This window comes from Etheostoma spectabile, chromosome 15 (assembly GCF_008692095.1).
Source record: "Etheostoma spectabile isolate EspeVRDwgs_2016 chromosome 15, UIUC_Espe_1.0, whole genome shotgun sequence".
Lineage (NCBI taxonomy): Eukaryota > Metazoa > Chordata > Actinopteri > Perciformes > Percidae > Etheostoma > Etheostoma spectabile.
Genome location: NC_045747.1, coordinates 5,999,665 through 6,016,314, shown reverse-complemented (window position 1 = coordinate 6,016,314; position 16,650 = coordinate 5,999,665). Strand labels below are relative to the sequence as shown.

Below are 16,650 nucleotides of genomic sequence, written 5' to 3'. Positions count from 1 at the left end.
CCGGATGGGATGGCATGCTGCTGCAGGATGCTGTGGTAGCCATGCTGGTATGTAGAATCCATCCAGTCAACTTTTTGCCATTGCGCAAAGACACAGCTGTTGGAACCAAAGATCTCAAACTTGGACTCAACAGACCAAAGCCTGGATTTCCACTGGTCTAATGTCCATTCCATGTGTTTTTTTTGGCCCAAACAAATCTCTTCTGCTTCAGCAGTGGTTTCCTAGCTGGTATTTGACCATGAAGGCCTGATTCGTGAAGTCTCCTCTTAACAGTTGTTCTAGAGATGTGTCTCCTGCTAGAACTCTGTGTGGTATTCATCTGCTCTCTAATCTGAGCTGCTGTTACCTTGCGATTTCTGAGGCTGGTGACTCAGTTGAACTTATCCTCAGCAGCAGAGGTGACTCTTGGTCTTCCTTTCCTGGGGCGGTCCTCATGTGAGCCAGTTTCGTTGTAGCGGTTGATGGTTTTTGCGACTGCACTTGGGGACACATTAAACGTTTTCGCAATTTTCTAGACTGACTGACCGTCAGTTCTTGAAGTAATGATGGCCACTCATTCCTCTTTACTTAGCTGAATGGTTCTTACCATAATATGAATTCTAACAGTTGTTCAATAGGGCTGTTGCCTATGTATCAACCTGACTTCCGCACAACACAACTGATGGTCCTAACTCTATTAATAAGGCAATAAATTCCACTAATTAACCCTGACAAGGCACACCTGTGAAGTGAAAACCATTTCAGGTGACTATCTCATGAAGCTCATTGAGAGAACACCAAGGGTTTGCAACACTATCAAAAAAAGCAAAGGGTGGTTACTTTGAAAAAACTAGAATATAAGACATGTTTTCAGTTATTTCACAGATTTTTGTTAAGTACATAATTCCACGTGTTCATTCATAGTTTTGATGCCTTCAGTGATAATCTACAATGTAAATATACATGAAAATAAAGTAAACGCATTGAATGAGAAGGTGTGTCCAAATATTTGGCCTGTACTGTATAGTGAAGGGTATGTGATGATGTTGGGTTATTTTAATTCCAAAGGCCAGGGAACTTTGTCAGGATGCATAGTATCCTGATCCATGAAATAACTGGCCTTTAAAAAAAAATGTGCCTCCCTCTATGGGAATTTAACATAGGGGTGTGTATTTTAAGGAAGAACATTTATTTATTTACAATACATTATTCATTCACAAATTAAATTGGTGTCCTTAAAAGGTTGGATTTCCCTATTTTTTTAAAATTAAGGCAATAAGATTAATTTCCAAAAGATTGTTTTTTTATTCCTCTTTTTAATCAACTTTAGCATGGGTCTGTAAACTGAAAGGATTTCTAAGGAGGCCAACCTTTCTGTTAAATATTAAGATCCTTTTTTTAAAACGAATTTGCGTTCGCTAAACCTACCAGAATCCATGTAAATAATCAGTAATTTTAGCATCGTAAAATACGGCGTTCTAAAACATCTCTGAGCTCTGACCAGCGCTTGCTCTGGCTGTCTTGAGCCTGCGTGTGTTGGGTGTGCGACTATCGGCTCCGTTCGGTCAGTGTTTTCTTTCTTGCATTCCAATTTCGGGTCTGTCTGTCACAGTGAAAACCGGGGACATTTCCGGGGACAGGGACATTTCCGGGGACAGTTACAGTTACGACCTCTGGTCACCCTACTGTAGGCCTACAGGTGAAATTTGTCCAGAAAATGCCTTCCCATATGTTAAAGACAGGTATAGAAGGTCCATCTGTGGACAAAGTTTTAACTCGTACAAGTAGCATATTGGCCGGGGAACTAATTGAGCTTAAAAGTAAAATACGTAAACGCAGGTGTACGTTGCAACGTCACATGCACATTGTATATGTTAACGCGCGAGAAATTAGTATAGACCCGTTTCAACTGTCAACCCTGTACTTCGTGACATATAACTTACATCGTCCCAATGGTCGAATTCGTAGCGTTTCTTCTTCAGGCCTGGCTCCAGCTCTCCCAGAAAAGCCCCCTCCTCCTCCTCAGTGAGGAAGCCCGTCCTCACTTCCACCTGTGAGCGGAGTCTCTGCACAAGCTCCCGGCTTGACCCGACGAAGAGAGCCTCATCTCGGATAGGTAACGTTAACAGGCCGCTGCTGGCACAGGAGCTCAGACATCGCTGGTGACTGGCGTTAACAGTTGGTTTGCGGATTCGTTTTAATACTGCCAACAACGGTTTCATCCTCCTGCCTGTAATATTATCAGTCAACCTCACTACGCTGTCCTATTTACCTTTAGCTGTGTTTTGGTCTTGTTGACAGAAGTCAAGCGGCAATGTTAGACGCCATGTTGAAAGCGCAATGTATTGTGGGGGGTGTAGTCTTCCAGCGGTAAAACCCTTTGGGATTTCTCCGCACAAGGTGTGAGTACAAAATGAAAACGTTTGAAATGAAAGCGTTTCCCAATCTAAATTAAATTTGAGAATTGAAAATATTTAAAAGTAATACCTAAAATGTATTGTCGCCTAAGGTGGAATACAGTCTTACATATTTCTCTGATATAACCTATATTGAGGATGCATAATTCATTCTATATATTCTTTATATAATATAATTCTGACATGACTTGCATGGTTTGGTTTTTGAACGAAGTGCCTTGTATACAATTGTTAACTTTAATAAGAAAGAGAAAAAGATCATTCTTATTGACATGCGGACTTGCTAATTGTCTCATGTTGGAAATAGCATGTGATAATGGTCCTTGGAAGGGTAGAGAAGTAAACAATGGACAGTAGTGACACATTTTAATTACCATCCAATAACTAATCATATTATTGCCCCAACAGCTTGCATCAGTGTATGTGTTCTGTATGTTATCTGTATGTGCACGCGTTCAGGGCTTCAGGAAGTGATCAGCCTTAAAAGAAGCATACTAAGTGCAACCTTTCTTGCTCTCTTGCTCTGATAGCTTTAGGATGTGAACACACAGAGTGCCAACACGAAGAAAAAGAGGGACTACAGAGGTTGCAGTTCTTCGCTGTGACCACCGTAGGGCAGTGGAGACTCATACACTCAGGTCAGTTGTCCACTCCACCTGTGCCAACATATGAACACTTTCATAGACAAACATTAAAAGAGGAAGTGGCTTTTCTAGTTTGTCTACTGCCAAGTGTGTCAACACATGGCTTTTTGAGTACAACAATCTGTGTATTGATAACGTTTAGACCTCTTATTTCTTAAGTTAATAATAACGTAATAGTTCAGAATGTATCATATTTGAGGAACAGACTCCGTCATAAAAACACAAGTAAACGATAGTTGAATAAAATAAATAAGGAAATGTGTATATTTGGGTAAAACATAAACAGCTTTAGGAAATTATTTAAGAAATAAAATATAGGAACCAGTAAATAAAGAATCAAATTAAAATAATAATTATTTTTTTTAAATATATTACTTTCTGTGTCCCTTATTTCACTTTGGTGAAAGATGGAGATGGGGAACCTATTTGAAGGGTTGAAAAAGAAATATATAGAGAGAGAGAGAGAGAGAGAGAGAGAGAGAGAGAGAGAGAGAGAAAGCAGTTCAACTGGGGACCAGAAAAAAAACGCTGACCTATTTACCAATAAGGACAGGTTACACTCTCTCTCTCTCTCTCTCTCTCTCTCTCTCTCTCCTGCTTTGTATTTTACTTTATTTCCAGGCAAACCCTTTGTTAGTAAAATACTGTAATCGTATAGAAAGTGAGACATCATTTCCCTTACAGGAAAATCTGTGGCACTTACATTAGATAGGTCAGATTATATAGGTGAGATCTAAGAAGGGCACATGTCAGGTAGCCTTCTTATATCTCACCTTTTCTAGATGTTTAAAATGCTTGGTTCTGCAGGCTGCTGAAAACTTCTTATTTGAGTGAATTTTTGAGTGTTGCACTTTTAATGCATGTGAGCATGAGCCAGCACATGTCATATGCACATCCATCCACTGCCTAGATACAAGGATTTTCAGTGCGCCTACTGTGAGCCTTCTGCTGGTCTCGGTCAGTGAGCATCCACAATAAAACTAACTCACACCACCCCTCCTCCAACACACACACACACACACACACACACACACACACACACACATACACACACAACTGATGTGATACCCATTTCATTGTTGGATGCCATGTTACTGCCCCCAGCATAACATTCATCCAGCCATGTTGAGCGTTTTGGGTTCATATTCTCATTCCCAGTTGGTGCACTCATATAAAGCTTCTATGATTCACTGCATTATCATTGTTCAGCTTGTCTTGGAGGCATCATTATGCCTTCTTTTGAATCATGCAATTAAAGTGAAAATCACCAGAAAAATACTTGACAGTGGTCATTTTGGAATGTACAAACCCGTCTGCAGTAAACGTGCATAAGCACCAAGAACTCCAAATGTCACAGGATAATCTAAAGATTTGTATGCATCATAAAATCATTAAAAATATATGAAGTAGGACAGAGTGGTTGTTATGGTAGAACATTTGTAGTAGAGGTACATAAACTTAAAGGGGAACTCCACCAATTTTACGACGGCATATGTGGAAAAAAATAGTAAAAAGCCTTTTGTGGCTCCGGAGCTGAGTGAAATCTGGTAAATAGCCTCAAGTGATGTCCCGTTTAACTATCCATCATGAGTCGTACAATGTTATAGGAAAGGATGCCAAGTTAGAACAGCTCTCTTCTTAAGTTAAGTTTTCACATTGGACCCTAGCACACACACAGAGGGAGAAAGCAGTGAGGGGGGGGAAAACAAAATTCTTAACTGCCAGCAGTGAGTCTGCATAGTCCAACATGCTCTGCATCCTCCTTGCCATATGCAATGTGGGCATGTGTGGGCATGTGCTCTATCCATTCATAATATGAACCTATTACAATTTCTATACATTTTGAGGTAGTGCCATTACACAGTTAGACTAAGCTTCAGTTTATTTTTTGTAATTTTTTTAACCTTTATTTATCCAGGTAATTCGATTGAGAACAAATTGTCATTTACCACAACAACCTGTCACAAATGTGCTATATAAATACAGCACATTTACATTCACACAGTTTCACATTCAAACCTGGAAGCTGCCCAGTACAACCACGGTCTGATCTGCAGGCCACTGGAGCGGTTGGGGATAAGGACCAAGGGCACCTCAGTGGTGGAGGAACATTCACTCTTCCACTTTCCTCACCCAGATTTTATCCTGTCGGTCTGGGGATTGAACCGGCGATCTCCCAGTCACAAGCTAGCTTCTTTAACCTCTAGACCACATTTAGTTAAATTAAACCACATACAGCATCTGACCTAATTTTCTATGGTTTGACACTGGAGTCTCCACCTACCTTACCTTGTACTGGTTATATAAAGATGTATGATATGGAAACTGCAAAATAGTATTTTTTGACACATACTGTAATATATCCTTAACTGATGTATGGCGGTAAACCGCAATTTGCTGTGTATGATGCGGACCAGTCTTGCAGAGGTTTACATTTAAGTCTGCATTCGGTCTGTGGAGGACCGGGTTCAGCAGGGGCGGAGTGCTCTACATGCATCCAGCCATTGAATTATTCAGCCTTATGAATCATTGAGTCACGACACTTCTTTTTAGGCCCTCGCCTCAGAGCTTCAGCCTTACAGCTACACCCATTTAAATATCTGACTGAGAAAGAAAAAAACAACAGAAAACAGAAGTTTAATTACTTTCTCCATCTAGTTATGCTGAATCATTACCTTTATTTTCGAAGACGCAGTTGGTATTGCTACTTCTTCCTTGCAGAGTTCAGCATCCAGTGTAAATGGAAAACAATCCCTGAAGCTAATCACATATGCTAAATATGCTATTAGTTTGTATGCTGTAAATTCCATTGACAAGCATGCGCATTTTCATATTTTATTTTGTTTTATTGCAAAGAGGATTTGTATACCCATATCTTAAAGACAATGTGTGGTTTCAGTCCTTGTCAAACGCATGCTGCAATTTACACCCTCACTCACAAAAACACTGCTGTAGAGCCTATCATGTTGCAGTATTTTTCTTAGCCGAATATGCTATGAATACACAAAGATGATCAGACAGTGCATGTGTTCTTGTGAGGTAACAATGTTTAATGCATGGGTGGCCTGGGAGCTGTTGCTCTTCAGTGCTTTTTTGTGCTGGCTGTGTAGAATAACAGGTTTGGACAGAAGGCTGCTGCTCTTCAAAGGCTCCAGCACTGAAGGGCAATAGATAATTTCACAGATCATCACACCCAAGTGTAAACACACACATTTGTCAACACACAGATACACAGGATAGAAAAGATAGACCAGCCTATAAAATTGGAAGACACTTTTTTTGAAAGCCCAAATCATATACATTTCATATGTGGCACTGCATCTGAATCATCAATCATTGTTAGTAGTGTTTTAGCTTATGGGGATGTTTTTTATACAGCTGAGATTTTGTTTAAAAAAAACGGCAGTCTTAGCATTTTAACACATCCATTGTGTGCAGCTTAATTTAAACTGGAACCAGCCAAATACTAGCAAAAAAAGGAGACATCAAATTATTATATGAACATACAATACATTGTAGACCACATTTGTCTTATTTATTTCCTTTTTAATAATGTTTTTTTCTTTAGGTTTCAGATACCAGCTACTGTGCTTTGTTGTTGTTTTGCTATGCATGGATTGATAGTTCTTAGGATAACGTTGGTGATATGTGGGCTTGTTGAGACGCTCTCCGTGGTGCTGACAGGTCCATGGCATGAGGACATTAGTGCGGTTTTTGTGGTGCTGTCCATGGTCCTCACTTGATGGCATTTAGCTTAGAACTTGTTTCAGTATCTATCTATCTATCTATCTATCTATCTATCTATCTATCTATCTATCTATCTATCTATCTATCTATCTATCTATCTATCTATCTATCTGGAATTAATTGATCAAGAATTAAAATGTGTGATCTTGCATGCCCTTGTGGTGGGGTCAGTCTCGCTCTCACGGCCGGAAGCCTTGCTTAAGTGGACACAAAGAAAAACGATCCCTTTCTGACATATCAGATAGACGTTTAAGGTCGTGCTGTTATCGATTTACGTTCACATGCGCAGTGTTCTGATTCAATCTCTTGGAGAGGTGAGATACTTCTCCCGGTCAACCTTAAATCCATGTGTATATATGTATTTCCCAGTCATAGATGCAGCTGTTTCTAGAGTCAATCAATTAGTCACATAATATATTAAAAGAATGTTTCCCTGTGATGGTGTAGCCTTCCTCTCCTCTTCTCCAGGGCTTAACGTAACGTGACACCAGCACTTTGCTCACCTTGTAAGTCTAGTAGTTGACTTATAACATTCATTGAACATGAAACCTCTCCTTTTCATCATTCTACACGATCCAGCAAATCCAATAAAATCATCATGTACAATCAAAGATAGAAATACAACTGGTAGACTGGAACTGCAACCTTGGAGATTTCAGTTTGAAACTAAAGAGGTTTCAAAATGAGGTTTTAACATAGATAATGTATAGAAAGGTTATTAAAAAGAAGAAATACTGCAGTTTGTATTATCTCTTGGCTTTATCTATCCACGATGTCTGTGTTTCCTCTGTGTTATGTAATCTAAAATATTGGTTGTGCCTTGACCTTAGCGCAAATCATGCGGCGCACCTTGAACAGGCACCTGTGTTTTGGTGGAGCAATGAGACAAGCCTCGAGGAGAGGAGAAGAGGAGAGGAGAGGAGAGGAGGAGAGGGAGCCAGGGATGATGATCCTCGACTTGATTTCGTGGAGGGAGGGAGGAAGGGAGGGAGGCGAGAGCTCTCTTCGTCCATTAATTTCCAAATGTCTGTTGCTAAGAATAGCCTCCACCTTCCCTAACAAACACTCGCAGACTCGCGCGCGCACACTTTTCCTCGCACGTTCACCCGTGTGCGCGCAGTCATCGTCAGCTTGGGTTGCAGCTGTATCTTTGCACAAGCTGCATGCCGCCAACACCCCGCCTCTCCGCCACACATACGCGTGCATCTGGCTATAATAAGCATACTTATTAGGTCTTTATGAAATACACACTTACACAGAGGTGGAAGGGAAAGGAGATACACAGTTGTCGATGTCACCTCATCCTCTATGCGTCAACAGGCTCCTTTACGCATTATTTTAAATTGATTTGGAGTTGGGTTGCATGTGAGGTCCAGCTCAGCTGGGCAGGGCTACCCGAAGCACCTTAAAATAAACAGGCGATAGTCGATGACTCCGTCCGTGACATAGCATACGTCTGGAAGTTGGACGAGCTGCGTGCGTCATGTGCTGCAGCTGCAGAACCGATCAGGCTCTCATTGTTCACACAAACTGAAAGACAACGATTTCGCGCGCGGTGCGAGTTATTTAATTTGCAGGCTTTTACTCTGGCCTGAATTCCAAAGAAAGAGCCGGTCCCCTCCCTTTCATTTGTGTCTCTATCCACTCATCACCGATCCATCTATCCATCCGTCCTTCTGTCCCCCTCCTCCTCCCCTCGGGGCCGCTGGACGAAGTGAGAGGAGGCCGCGAGGAACGCTCAACCCTACTCCAATCAGAGAGAGAGAGAGAGAGAGAGAGAGAGAGAGAGAGAGAGAAAGGACGCTCTGCCAGGACATTTGGGCTTATCAGTGCGGATGAAGGTAGACTTTTCGGGGCGGGGATGGTGAGGGACTTTTTCGGCACTGTTGCACCTCGAACATCCAAACCAAGATCATGAGAGGGTGTAAGACGGCGGAGAAGCGGCCGTCATACCCTTGTTTTTGACGACGCCGTCCGTGTGTCCCTTTCTCAGCTTCTGGATGGCCGCGCAGGTGACGGAGAGAAGATGATGGTTGCAATGAGGGAGGATGTTATTGAATTCGTTTGAGACAATTATTTCATCTTCAGCGCTTGACAACAATGACACCGACATTTCAAAGGAAAACGGTATTTTCTTTCTCCTTTCTACTCGACATTGTGCACTCTGAAATAAGACGCATTAATAACAAATGTCACATTTGTCCTGGTCTCAAGGCTTGTTAGGTCGCACTGGTAAAACAACTGGAAGGTGTCGGGAGCCCCATTATTCCTACACACTGTGCCAAACATTGCGGATGTTTTTCAAAATTAAATAAATAATAGTACTAGCTTTTCCCTTGTCAATTTTTTTTAAGTCTTCGGAATCGCGACCGTTTCCAAAATGAACGTCACTGACGGCCATAGCTATGGGCTGTTAACCGTTTTCCCAGATTTATTTTCGACAAACTGATTTATTGAGGCCTGTGTGATTTAGAGTCGTTTAGATTGCCATTACATGCTGTCATGAGAGCAAAGACATAAATCGCTCACAAAGGTGCAGGAGGCTGTGGTGCGCTCTGATACAGGCATGAACCATGGAGAACATGAAACATTCATGTTAACTCGCTACAGTCGCCCCATGATTTCATGTTGGGGGCGAATCCTGCTTTATACGGACATAAGAACCGACTACGACTGAGACCCTACAGTGCAACCAGTCAGCCAACCGACCACACATTTAATTTCCTCACACCCACAATTGGCCGTTGGCAGAGACGCAGAAGGAGACAGTAGCCTACATGGGCGTCCTCGTCTGCTAAAACCAGCATAGAACTGCTCGCCGGGTGCAGGTGTTCAGCGTAAGCTTACAAGACAACCCGTTGTGCATATGAGACGTTCTGATCCAGATGGGATGTAATGTTGTGTGGCTACACAGCTGAGCATTGGTCTTCTTCTCCGCTGCTTCGTGAAGATTGGCTTTCGGTGGTCAGAGAATGGCGCGGTTCGGAGATGAGGTACAGTCCAGGTATGGCGGAGGGCCCGGCAGTGGGGGCCCGGGCGGCCGCGGTGGTAGCAGGCAAGGAGGACCACACGGACACGTCCACGGCCACGGGCATGGCCACGGGCATGGCCACGGTCCACCCGGAGGGCCCGGGACCCAGAGAATGTACAAGCAGTCTATGGCGCAGAGAGCCCGGACTATGGCCCTCTATAACCCCATTCCCGTGCGCCAGAACTGTTTCACTGTCAACCGCTCGCTGTTCATTTTCAGTGAGGATAACTTCGTCAGAAAATACGCCAAAAAGATCACCGAATGGCCATATCCTTTACCTGGCATATAGCACAGTGAGTAAAAGCTGCCACTGTAGCCTTGCCCGAGGATCAGGTAGGCCTGATGTGCAGACATACTGTATGATTGAATGGTTTAAATGTTTTCTCATTCCATGAGTTAAAGCCTTTAAGTTATGTCATAATAACAAAGGTGTGACAGGCACATGCATCAGTTCAGAGCCATGTGATGTAGGCTACAGGAGGTCACAGAGGAAATGCTCGACATGTAATTTATAGTTAATTAAGAGAAGGGGGCATGAACCAGCGGTCCCTTTCATGAGGCTGTTGATCACCATCAATCACTGTTAGTAATTTCATGTCACAGTCGCGAGGGGCCTGTTTGATATACGTTTCGTTTGTGTGTGTGGTAGTGGTTTGGGGGGGGGGGGGGGGTTTGGTGTCAAGGGGGCGCTGTGGTTGCTGATGTCAGCATGTGCAGTATAGGCCTAGCGCGGCTAGAGAGAGAGGGGGAGGGAAGAAAGGTGGGAGAGACTAGAGAGAGAGATGAAAAAGCAGCTACAATGGGTGTGTGTTTGTGTGTATCCTTGCAGTGATGCTCACACAAGCTCCCATATCAGCATGATGCAGGTGTCTTTCTAGGTGTGTGTGTGTGTGTGTGGTGTGTGTGTGTGTGTGTGTGTGTGGTGTGTGTGTGTGTGGTGTGTGTGGGTGTGTGTGTGTGTGTTGTGTGGAAGAGCAGGTAAGTGTGAATTAGTAGAATATTAACTTGGCATTACACAGTATTAAATCTTTTCCCATTTTGAGCTGACTCTTAATCACAAAGTGCAATGGTCACTGAATGAATGGGCCAATTTCAAACTGTGGTGTCTGGTGTGTGTGTGTGTGTGTGTGTGTGTGTGAACGTGTGTGTGTGTGTGAACGTGTGTGTATGTGTGTGTGTGCCCGGACCACTGAGCGTGACAGTAATTCCCTGCATTTTCATCTTTCATGATAACCAGCACGTATTGCACCATTAAGGGGAGAAATAGCAAGTGATTTCAGTATTTTCATTTGCAGGACTTGTGTATGTCTGTGTGAATGCATACAAATGTGGAAGCAAGTTTCTGTGTGAGTGTTAATGACAAGAGGGGAAATTGGAGTAATGATTGTATTGATCCATGCTGATGCTTGAGCCGTGACATAACTACACACACTAATTGGGCTGCTCTAGTGAAATGCAGGAGCTACTTATAGTGCCTCTGAATCATGTCTATTCACCATCTAAATGACAAACGTGTGTTAGTGAGAGAGGGGGTGAGTGTGTGCAAAAAATCTTATGTTGTATCATCATATATTTCCTTTCCAAAATACTATACGGCAATGTAATAACTGACATGCTAAAATTTCCATGCAGTCTTCAAAGAGTGCATTCATTTTGAATGAAACTAGTCATTTGCACAATGTGGTGGATTTCATACTTTTAAACATTATGTAATAAGATGTGTTCCCGGCTTATAAGCAATAGTACTAGTGTTTCCAATGTATTAAAAAGGCCAGCCACACAGTTTACATACTGTACTGATAGAAAAGAAAAAGAAATGTAAAATCAACTGAGGACTGAGAGAAAACAAATTATTACACTAATTTTAACCTTGACTGTGCTAATAACAAAACAGGCAGAGAAATACAGGGGCTAATGGTAGAGGATCTCATGGTGATTTGATCCAGGGCATCCAACATGTAGGCAAGGCAGTAGGGAATGCACAAGAATAATATATTTTTTTATTATTGTAGTGGCCTTTGAAATACATGCTCTTTAAAGTGGCTAAAGCTGGACCCAGTTAGGTTAAAGTTCAGACGACTTTCCTGTGAGTGACCAGTTGTGACAGTCCTCTTTTTAAAGAGGACATTTTTTTTGACATGTCACAGTAGGAAAAGTAGATTATGCTGTAAATAATCAAATGAGTGGTGGCTGAATTCCATTTAGCTGTTTCAGTTACAGGGTCCTGATAATGTGCATGGCTGGCTCACTGGCCCACTGTCATAGCTTACTGCGACACAGGAATAAATCGGAGCAAACGTTTATGTTAGTAACACCTGTGCCTTTCCTACGACAAGTAGTCTGTCATGATTATTATCATCTGATCCCAGTACATATTTTTTTCCCTCTCATCATTATATTTGGCAGCATGGGAAATGTCCATAGCCTTGTGATGATAGGTCTGGTGAAGGCAGGAAGCCCAAAGAATAGAGCTGAACTACTGTAAATGGAAATGTAGTGTCTACATTATTTATAAGAATGATTGTAAACATAAACAGAAGTAGTGTCTTGGATAGCACAATGTTGTGAAAGCAATGGGTTAAGATGTGGTGTTCTTGATACAATTCTTAGGTTAATCTAATATTTAAGTATCTTTAACTGTGAATAGTTAATTTAATAGTTCATGCTCAGATATTGCTATGTAAATTTGTAGACGTACACAACAGATGAGGTTGCTTTTTTTGTTTTACAATATTTAACATCACTGCTCTGTGACTGGTTTCTTGGAACTTTATGCTTGGTTTCTGAGGGTCTAGAAATCAGCTGTTGAGGAAGGTTTTATATCATCTGTTTTCTGAATTTGCAATAATGTTTGTATTTGGGATATTTCTGGTCTTTCAAGTAGAGTATACAGTCCCAACACCGATGTGGGGGTGTTGGGACAATAATGTGAACACTAGTATAATCTAATGTAATCCAAAACAATAGCTCTGCAATAACTTCAACCTTTGTGAAGCTTATAATGTTCAATATTTGCTGAGACTGTGTCAGGGTGTTGATTCAATTTATTAGTAATTTCTGAAGCTGTGCTTTGTGGGGTTGTCGTTTATTGGATTGTAATAAATTGTGAGGTGTAGCTAGCATTTTGTTCCCCTCACCAGGGAATACATTCACGTTATAGCCTACCGTCCATCTTCAGTATAACTTGGTCTATTGTTTTCAATCCAGAGTAAGTTTGAGAAACAGATGATGTTATGGTGTAGCTTTATGTAGAAAAACTAACCAAGCGGAAAATAGAAGAAATAAAATTGATTTTATAATGAAATGCTGAGATTTTCATAACCTCCTTTTAATCAATATTTCAAAGAGTGTTAAATCACCCAATTTTTGTGAAGGGTTTGGTTATATCTGACTGATTCATGATTAATTGTTTTGTGAATGGATTAGGTCTTACTGAGTTACCAAATGTGCTTAAAGGGTAAGTACCATTTTTTTCAACCTGGCCCCCATTTTCCAGTTTTTGTTGTCTAAGTGACCAATGGTGCAGTATTAAGAAAGATCGCTGCAGTCTGCAGCGGAGAAACAAGCAACAATGTAAGTTAATAGGACAGTTGTCCAGCTTGTAAATACCTTCACAAAAGTGCTCTTTTTGATTGATATGCTAAGTGTCTGACAACATTATGGAAAGGATCCCTTCAGAGATAAGCATTTAAAACATCACTGAGACCTTTCTGTTTAACCTAAAACATCTCTGAAGTCGGTAGTGCAAAACCCACCAGACTCCATTTAAAAAAACAATACTTTTAGCGTGTATGCGCCAACGCATCGGTAAACTATATGTATATTTATTTTAACCGGAACAAGTTATGATGGTTGGAAAAGTGGAAAGACCACCCAAAACAGTGTTTCATAAGTGTATTTATTTTCTGTCGATTTTGAATGAAGTGTATTTTACGATGCTAAAATTACTGTTCATTTACCTAGAATTTGGTGGGTTTAGCGAACGCAATCTGCAGATGGTTTTATATTTAAAAAAGGGATCTTACTCTTCAACCTCCTTAGAAATCCTTTTACATAATGTTGCCAGAAACCTAGAATATTAATCTGAGGTAAATACAAGATGGGCAATTGCCCTATTACATTGTAGCCTGTTTCGCTGCTGTCGACTGCAGCGATCTTGCTTAATACTGGACCAAACTCAAAGATTGTTGTTCCCATCTGTCACTTAGAAACAAAAACCTAGAAAAATAGGTTGAAAAGGTTGAAAAAAACGCAGCAGATAACCTTTAAGCTTGAGACAGTTGAGGTAGTCCTCAATCTGCAGAAGGTGGTGTGGTGACAATTACCATCAATTATAAGGTCATCTCCAGACCCCACTGCACCACTGTGGACCACCATGGTGTTCAGTGTCTCATTAGTTGATGTGCTTTCAAACAGCAGTTGTTGTTTTTTTTCTAGAACTTTCAGATCCAAATAAAGGTAGACTTTAATTGATTATCATTAGCAATAGTCTTCTATCTATTTTAACACATTGTGCTCATATTGTGCTCTGGATATATGCTACCATGTCTCATGTAGTAACTCTCCCATTTCACTGCATTAAACCAATACTTAACATACAGTACCACATTTCCAATGAATAATCCTAAGAGTGGTACCCAGCAATTTCATTAAGGATATCCTTACTGACAGAAAGAAAACTGCATTTGAACCTCCATCCTTTTTTAATGCTGGGGTCAAAGAGAGGCTTTCTGTCCAAATCTTAACACAACCACCACCACAGATACTACATGTACACTGACATATGTAAAAGATGTGCAAGCTGGCTTATTGGAAAAAATAGTAGCCTCATACCAGCAAACGCTGAACATTGATGGAACCTAAACAATATGAGTGGCAAAATAAAACTTATTTAAACGTCCCTAATTTTAGGAGGGTGTGGTAATACAGTTTCTGCCATTGGTCCTTCACTGACCGTATGGTCAGCATTAGTGTAAATCATATTGCACAACTCAGTGAAGGGCCAAACAGTCTTGGTGGTATACTTCATTAAAGTAGAGAGGAAAACTGTGATTCATTCATTAGAACCTGCAGCCAACAGAAGTGTAACCAGATGCATGTTGAGTCAACTGACTTATTTTTCACTGAGTGAAACAGCTTTTTGATACACCAGAGTCTCAGTGGAATGACTATTCAGCAGAATTATGACCTGCAGCTTTATTTAGTTGTGAACTGACTCTGGACCCATGGGAGTACCATATAAATAACTATTCTCTCAAATCCACATTTAGATACAGTAGGCAGATATTTGGTTGTTTAATTAGAATTAGCACTACAGAGTTCAGGGCTGTTACTGTGCCATTTCGTCAGCAACAATAGGCAAATGTTGAATACAATTAATACCATCATGTATCTTTCACACTGAGTTTGATACTCAACTAACACACAGAGCCTAGTGTTCAGATACAATCCAATCTCAAAATTTATTTTTGTAAGAATTAGTGCATGAATCATAGCCTATGGTTGGCTACTTTAACATATTTAATTAGAGAATAATACCATTTAATAAACCTTAATTACATACATTTTCTTTCCATGTTGTGAAACAACTTTCATAGGCAGAAAACATTTAATGTCTTAAGTGACATATTTTTTTAAACATAAATATGAACTATTCAGGGTTATAATCCCGTGAGCTGTTGTAGTGGGCCACAGGTTATTATCAGTCAATTGTTATTATTCATAGTTTGAATACTGACTTATAGGCTATTTGGTAGTTTACAGTAACTTTCTCCCCCGTTTTTCTGCCCCGGCCCTTATCGTCAGTGTGTGCGTGAGACCCACCCCTGTTATCTACCTGTACGTTGCTGTAGCTTACAATTACCCCATGCCACATCTGCCTCAAACCATCTTCTTTCCAATTGCCATGTTGTAAGAAATGTCGGACTCTACTGTGTCCAACACTGCTGGAAATTGGAAAAAAAGTGCAACATATCATAAACTATGACGGTGGCACCACAATCCTCTTGAGAATTTTACCAAGGCGACGTTTTGGCAATGCTTTTTGGCAAGAGCAGTTAGCGAGCAGTGAACGTTAGCATCAAGGGTCAACGAACAGTGAACGTTAGCATCTAGTGCTACTTCAATGTAACCTAGGCAAACTTCTTCTCCCGGTTAAAAGCAGTAACTGTGGTTTTATTTGCAAGGACATCTGCACACCACTATTGACAATAGCAAAACCTCAAATAGACGACTGGAACTGAGGTAAAAATTCCAAACCCAGTAAGTTAACATTTGACTAAAAAAAAAATCCTCCTCTTGGAGGACTAGCTAAGAGATGTTATCCTTCTACTTCTCAAAAAATATCCAAGCCTATTAAATCTGAACTGAGTCAAAATCACAGCCAAATAGATTGATATTCAATCACAGTAATGTTGGTTCATCAGATGGTGGACCATAAATGCATATCAAATCATTTTAGAAGAAGAAAGAGGCCCAGCATGACTGCACAGACCATACTGTATTCAAGTGCAACATAAACATTGTGATTATGCTGTTGTCCTTGTGTGCTCAGAAATAACCTTTTTACACACTGGGTGGAAGTTGAAACTCAAAGACTTTAGAAATGAAAGCCCCAATGGCTGTCCCACTGTACTTTGACCCTAAATGCCCAATTGACCTTATTGTCCATATCAAGAGTTAAAATGAACTATGCAGCCCTGCAAATGGATGTTTTCTTTCTCTGTAGCTATGTGTTAAGTGTCAACTAAGTACATAATGTGCACATCTGCAGAACACTCATTTTATCACAAGCAAGCATTACACACAAACCCCCCCCCCCCCCCCCCCCCCC

General features: G+C 40.9%; 2 protein-coding genes across 28 annotated transcripts in view; one reads left to right on the top strand and one right to left on the bottom strand.

Moving 5' to 3' along the window:
• alkbh7 (alkB homolog 7) overlaps positions 1 to 2,340 on the bottom strand; it is a 4,581-nt gene extending 2,241 nt beyond the window's left edge. For all 3 annotated transcript variants that reach the window (XR_004335413.1, XM_032538072.1, XM_032538073.1), the window contains exon 1: positions 1,923 to 2,340. Coding sequence is in view for 2 of the 3 variants with exons in the window: in XM_032538072.1 (XP_032393963.1) it covers positions 1,923 to 2,201 (279 nt within the window). In the remaining variant the exon portion in view is untranslated. The remainder of the gene's footprint in view (positions 1 to 1,922) is intronic.
• Positions 1 to 16,650, top strand: part of cacna1aa (calcium channel, voltage-dependent, P/Q type, alpha 1A subunit, a) — a 98,412-nt gene that overhangs the window by 5,241 nt on the left and 76,521 nt on the right. For 22 of the 25 annotated variants that reach the window (XM_032538057.1, XM_032538055.1, XM_032538051.1 and 19 more), the window contains exon 2: positions 9,466 to 10,085. In XM_032538057.1, the coding sequence (XP_032393948.1) occupies positions 9,760 to 10,085 (326 nt within the window). In that variant the 5' untranslated portion in view covers positions 9,466 to 9,759. Of the gene's footprint in view, positions 1 to 8,086; positions 10,086 to 16,650 lie in introns of those variants that run through there. The other 3 variants (XM_032538065.1, XM_032538064.1, XM_032538063.1) reach the window with 2 other exon arrangements.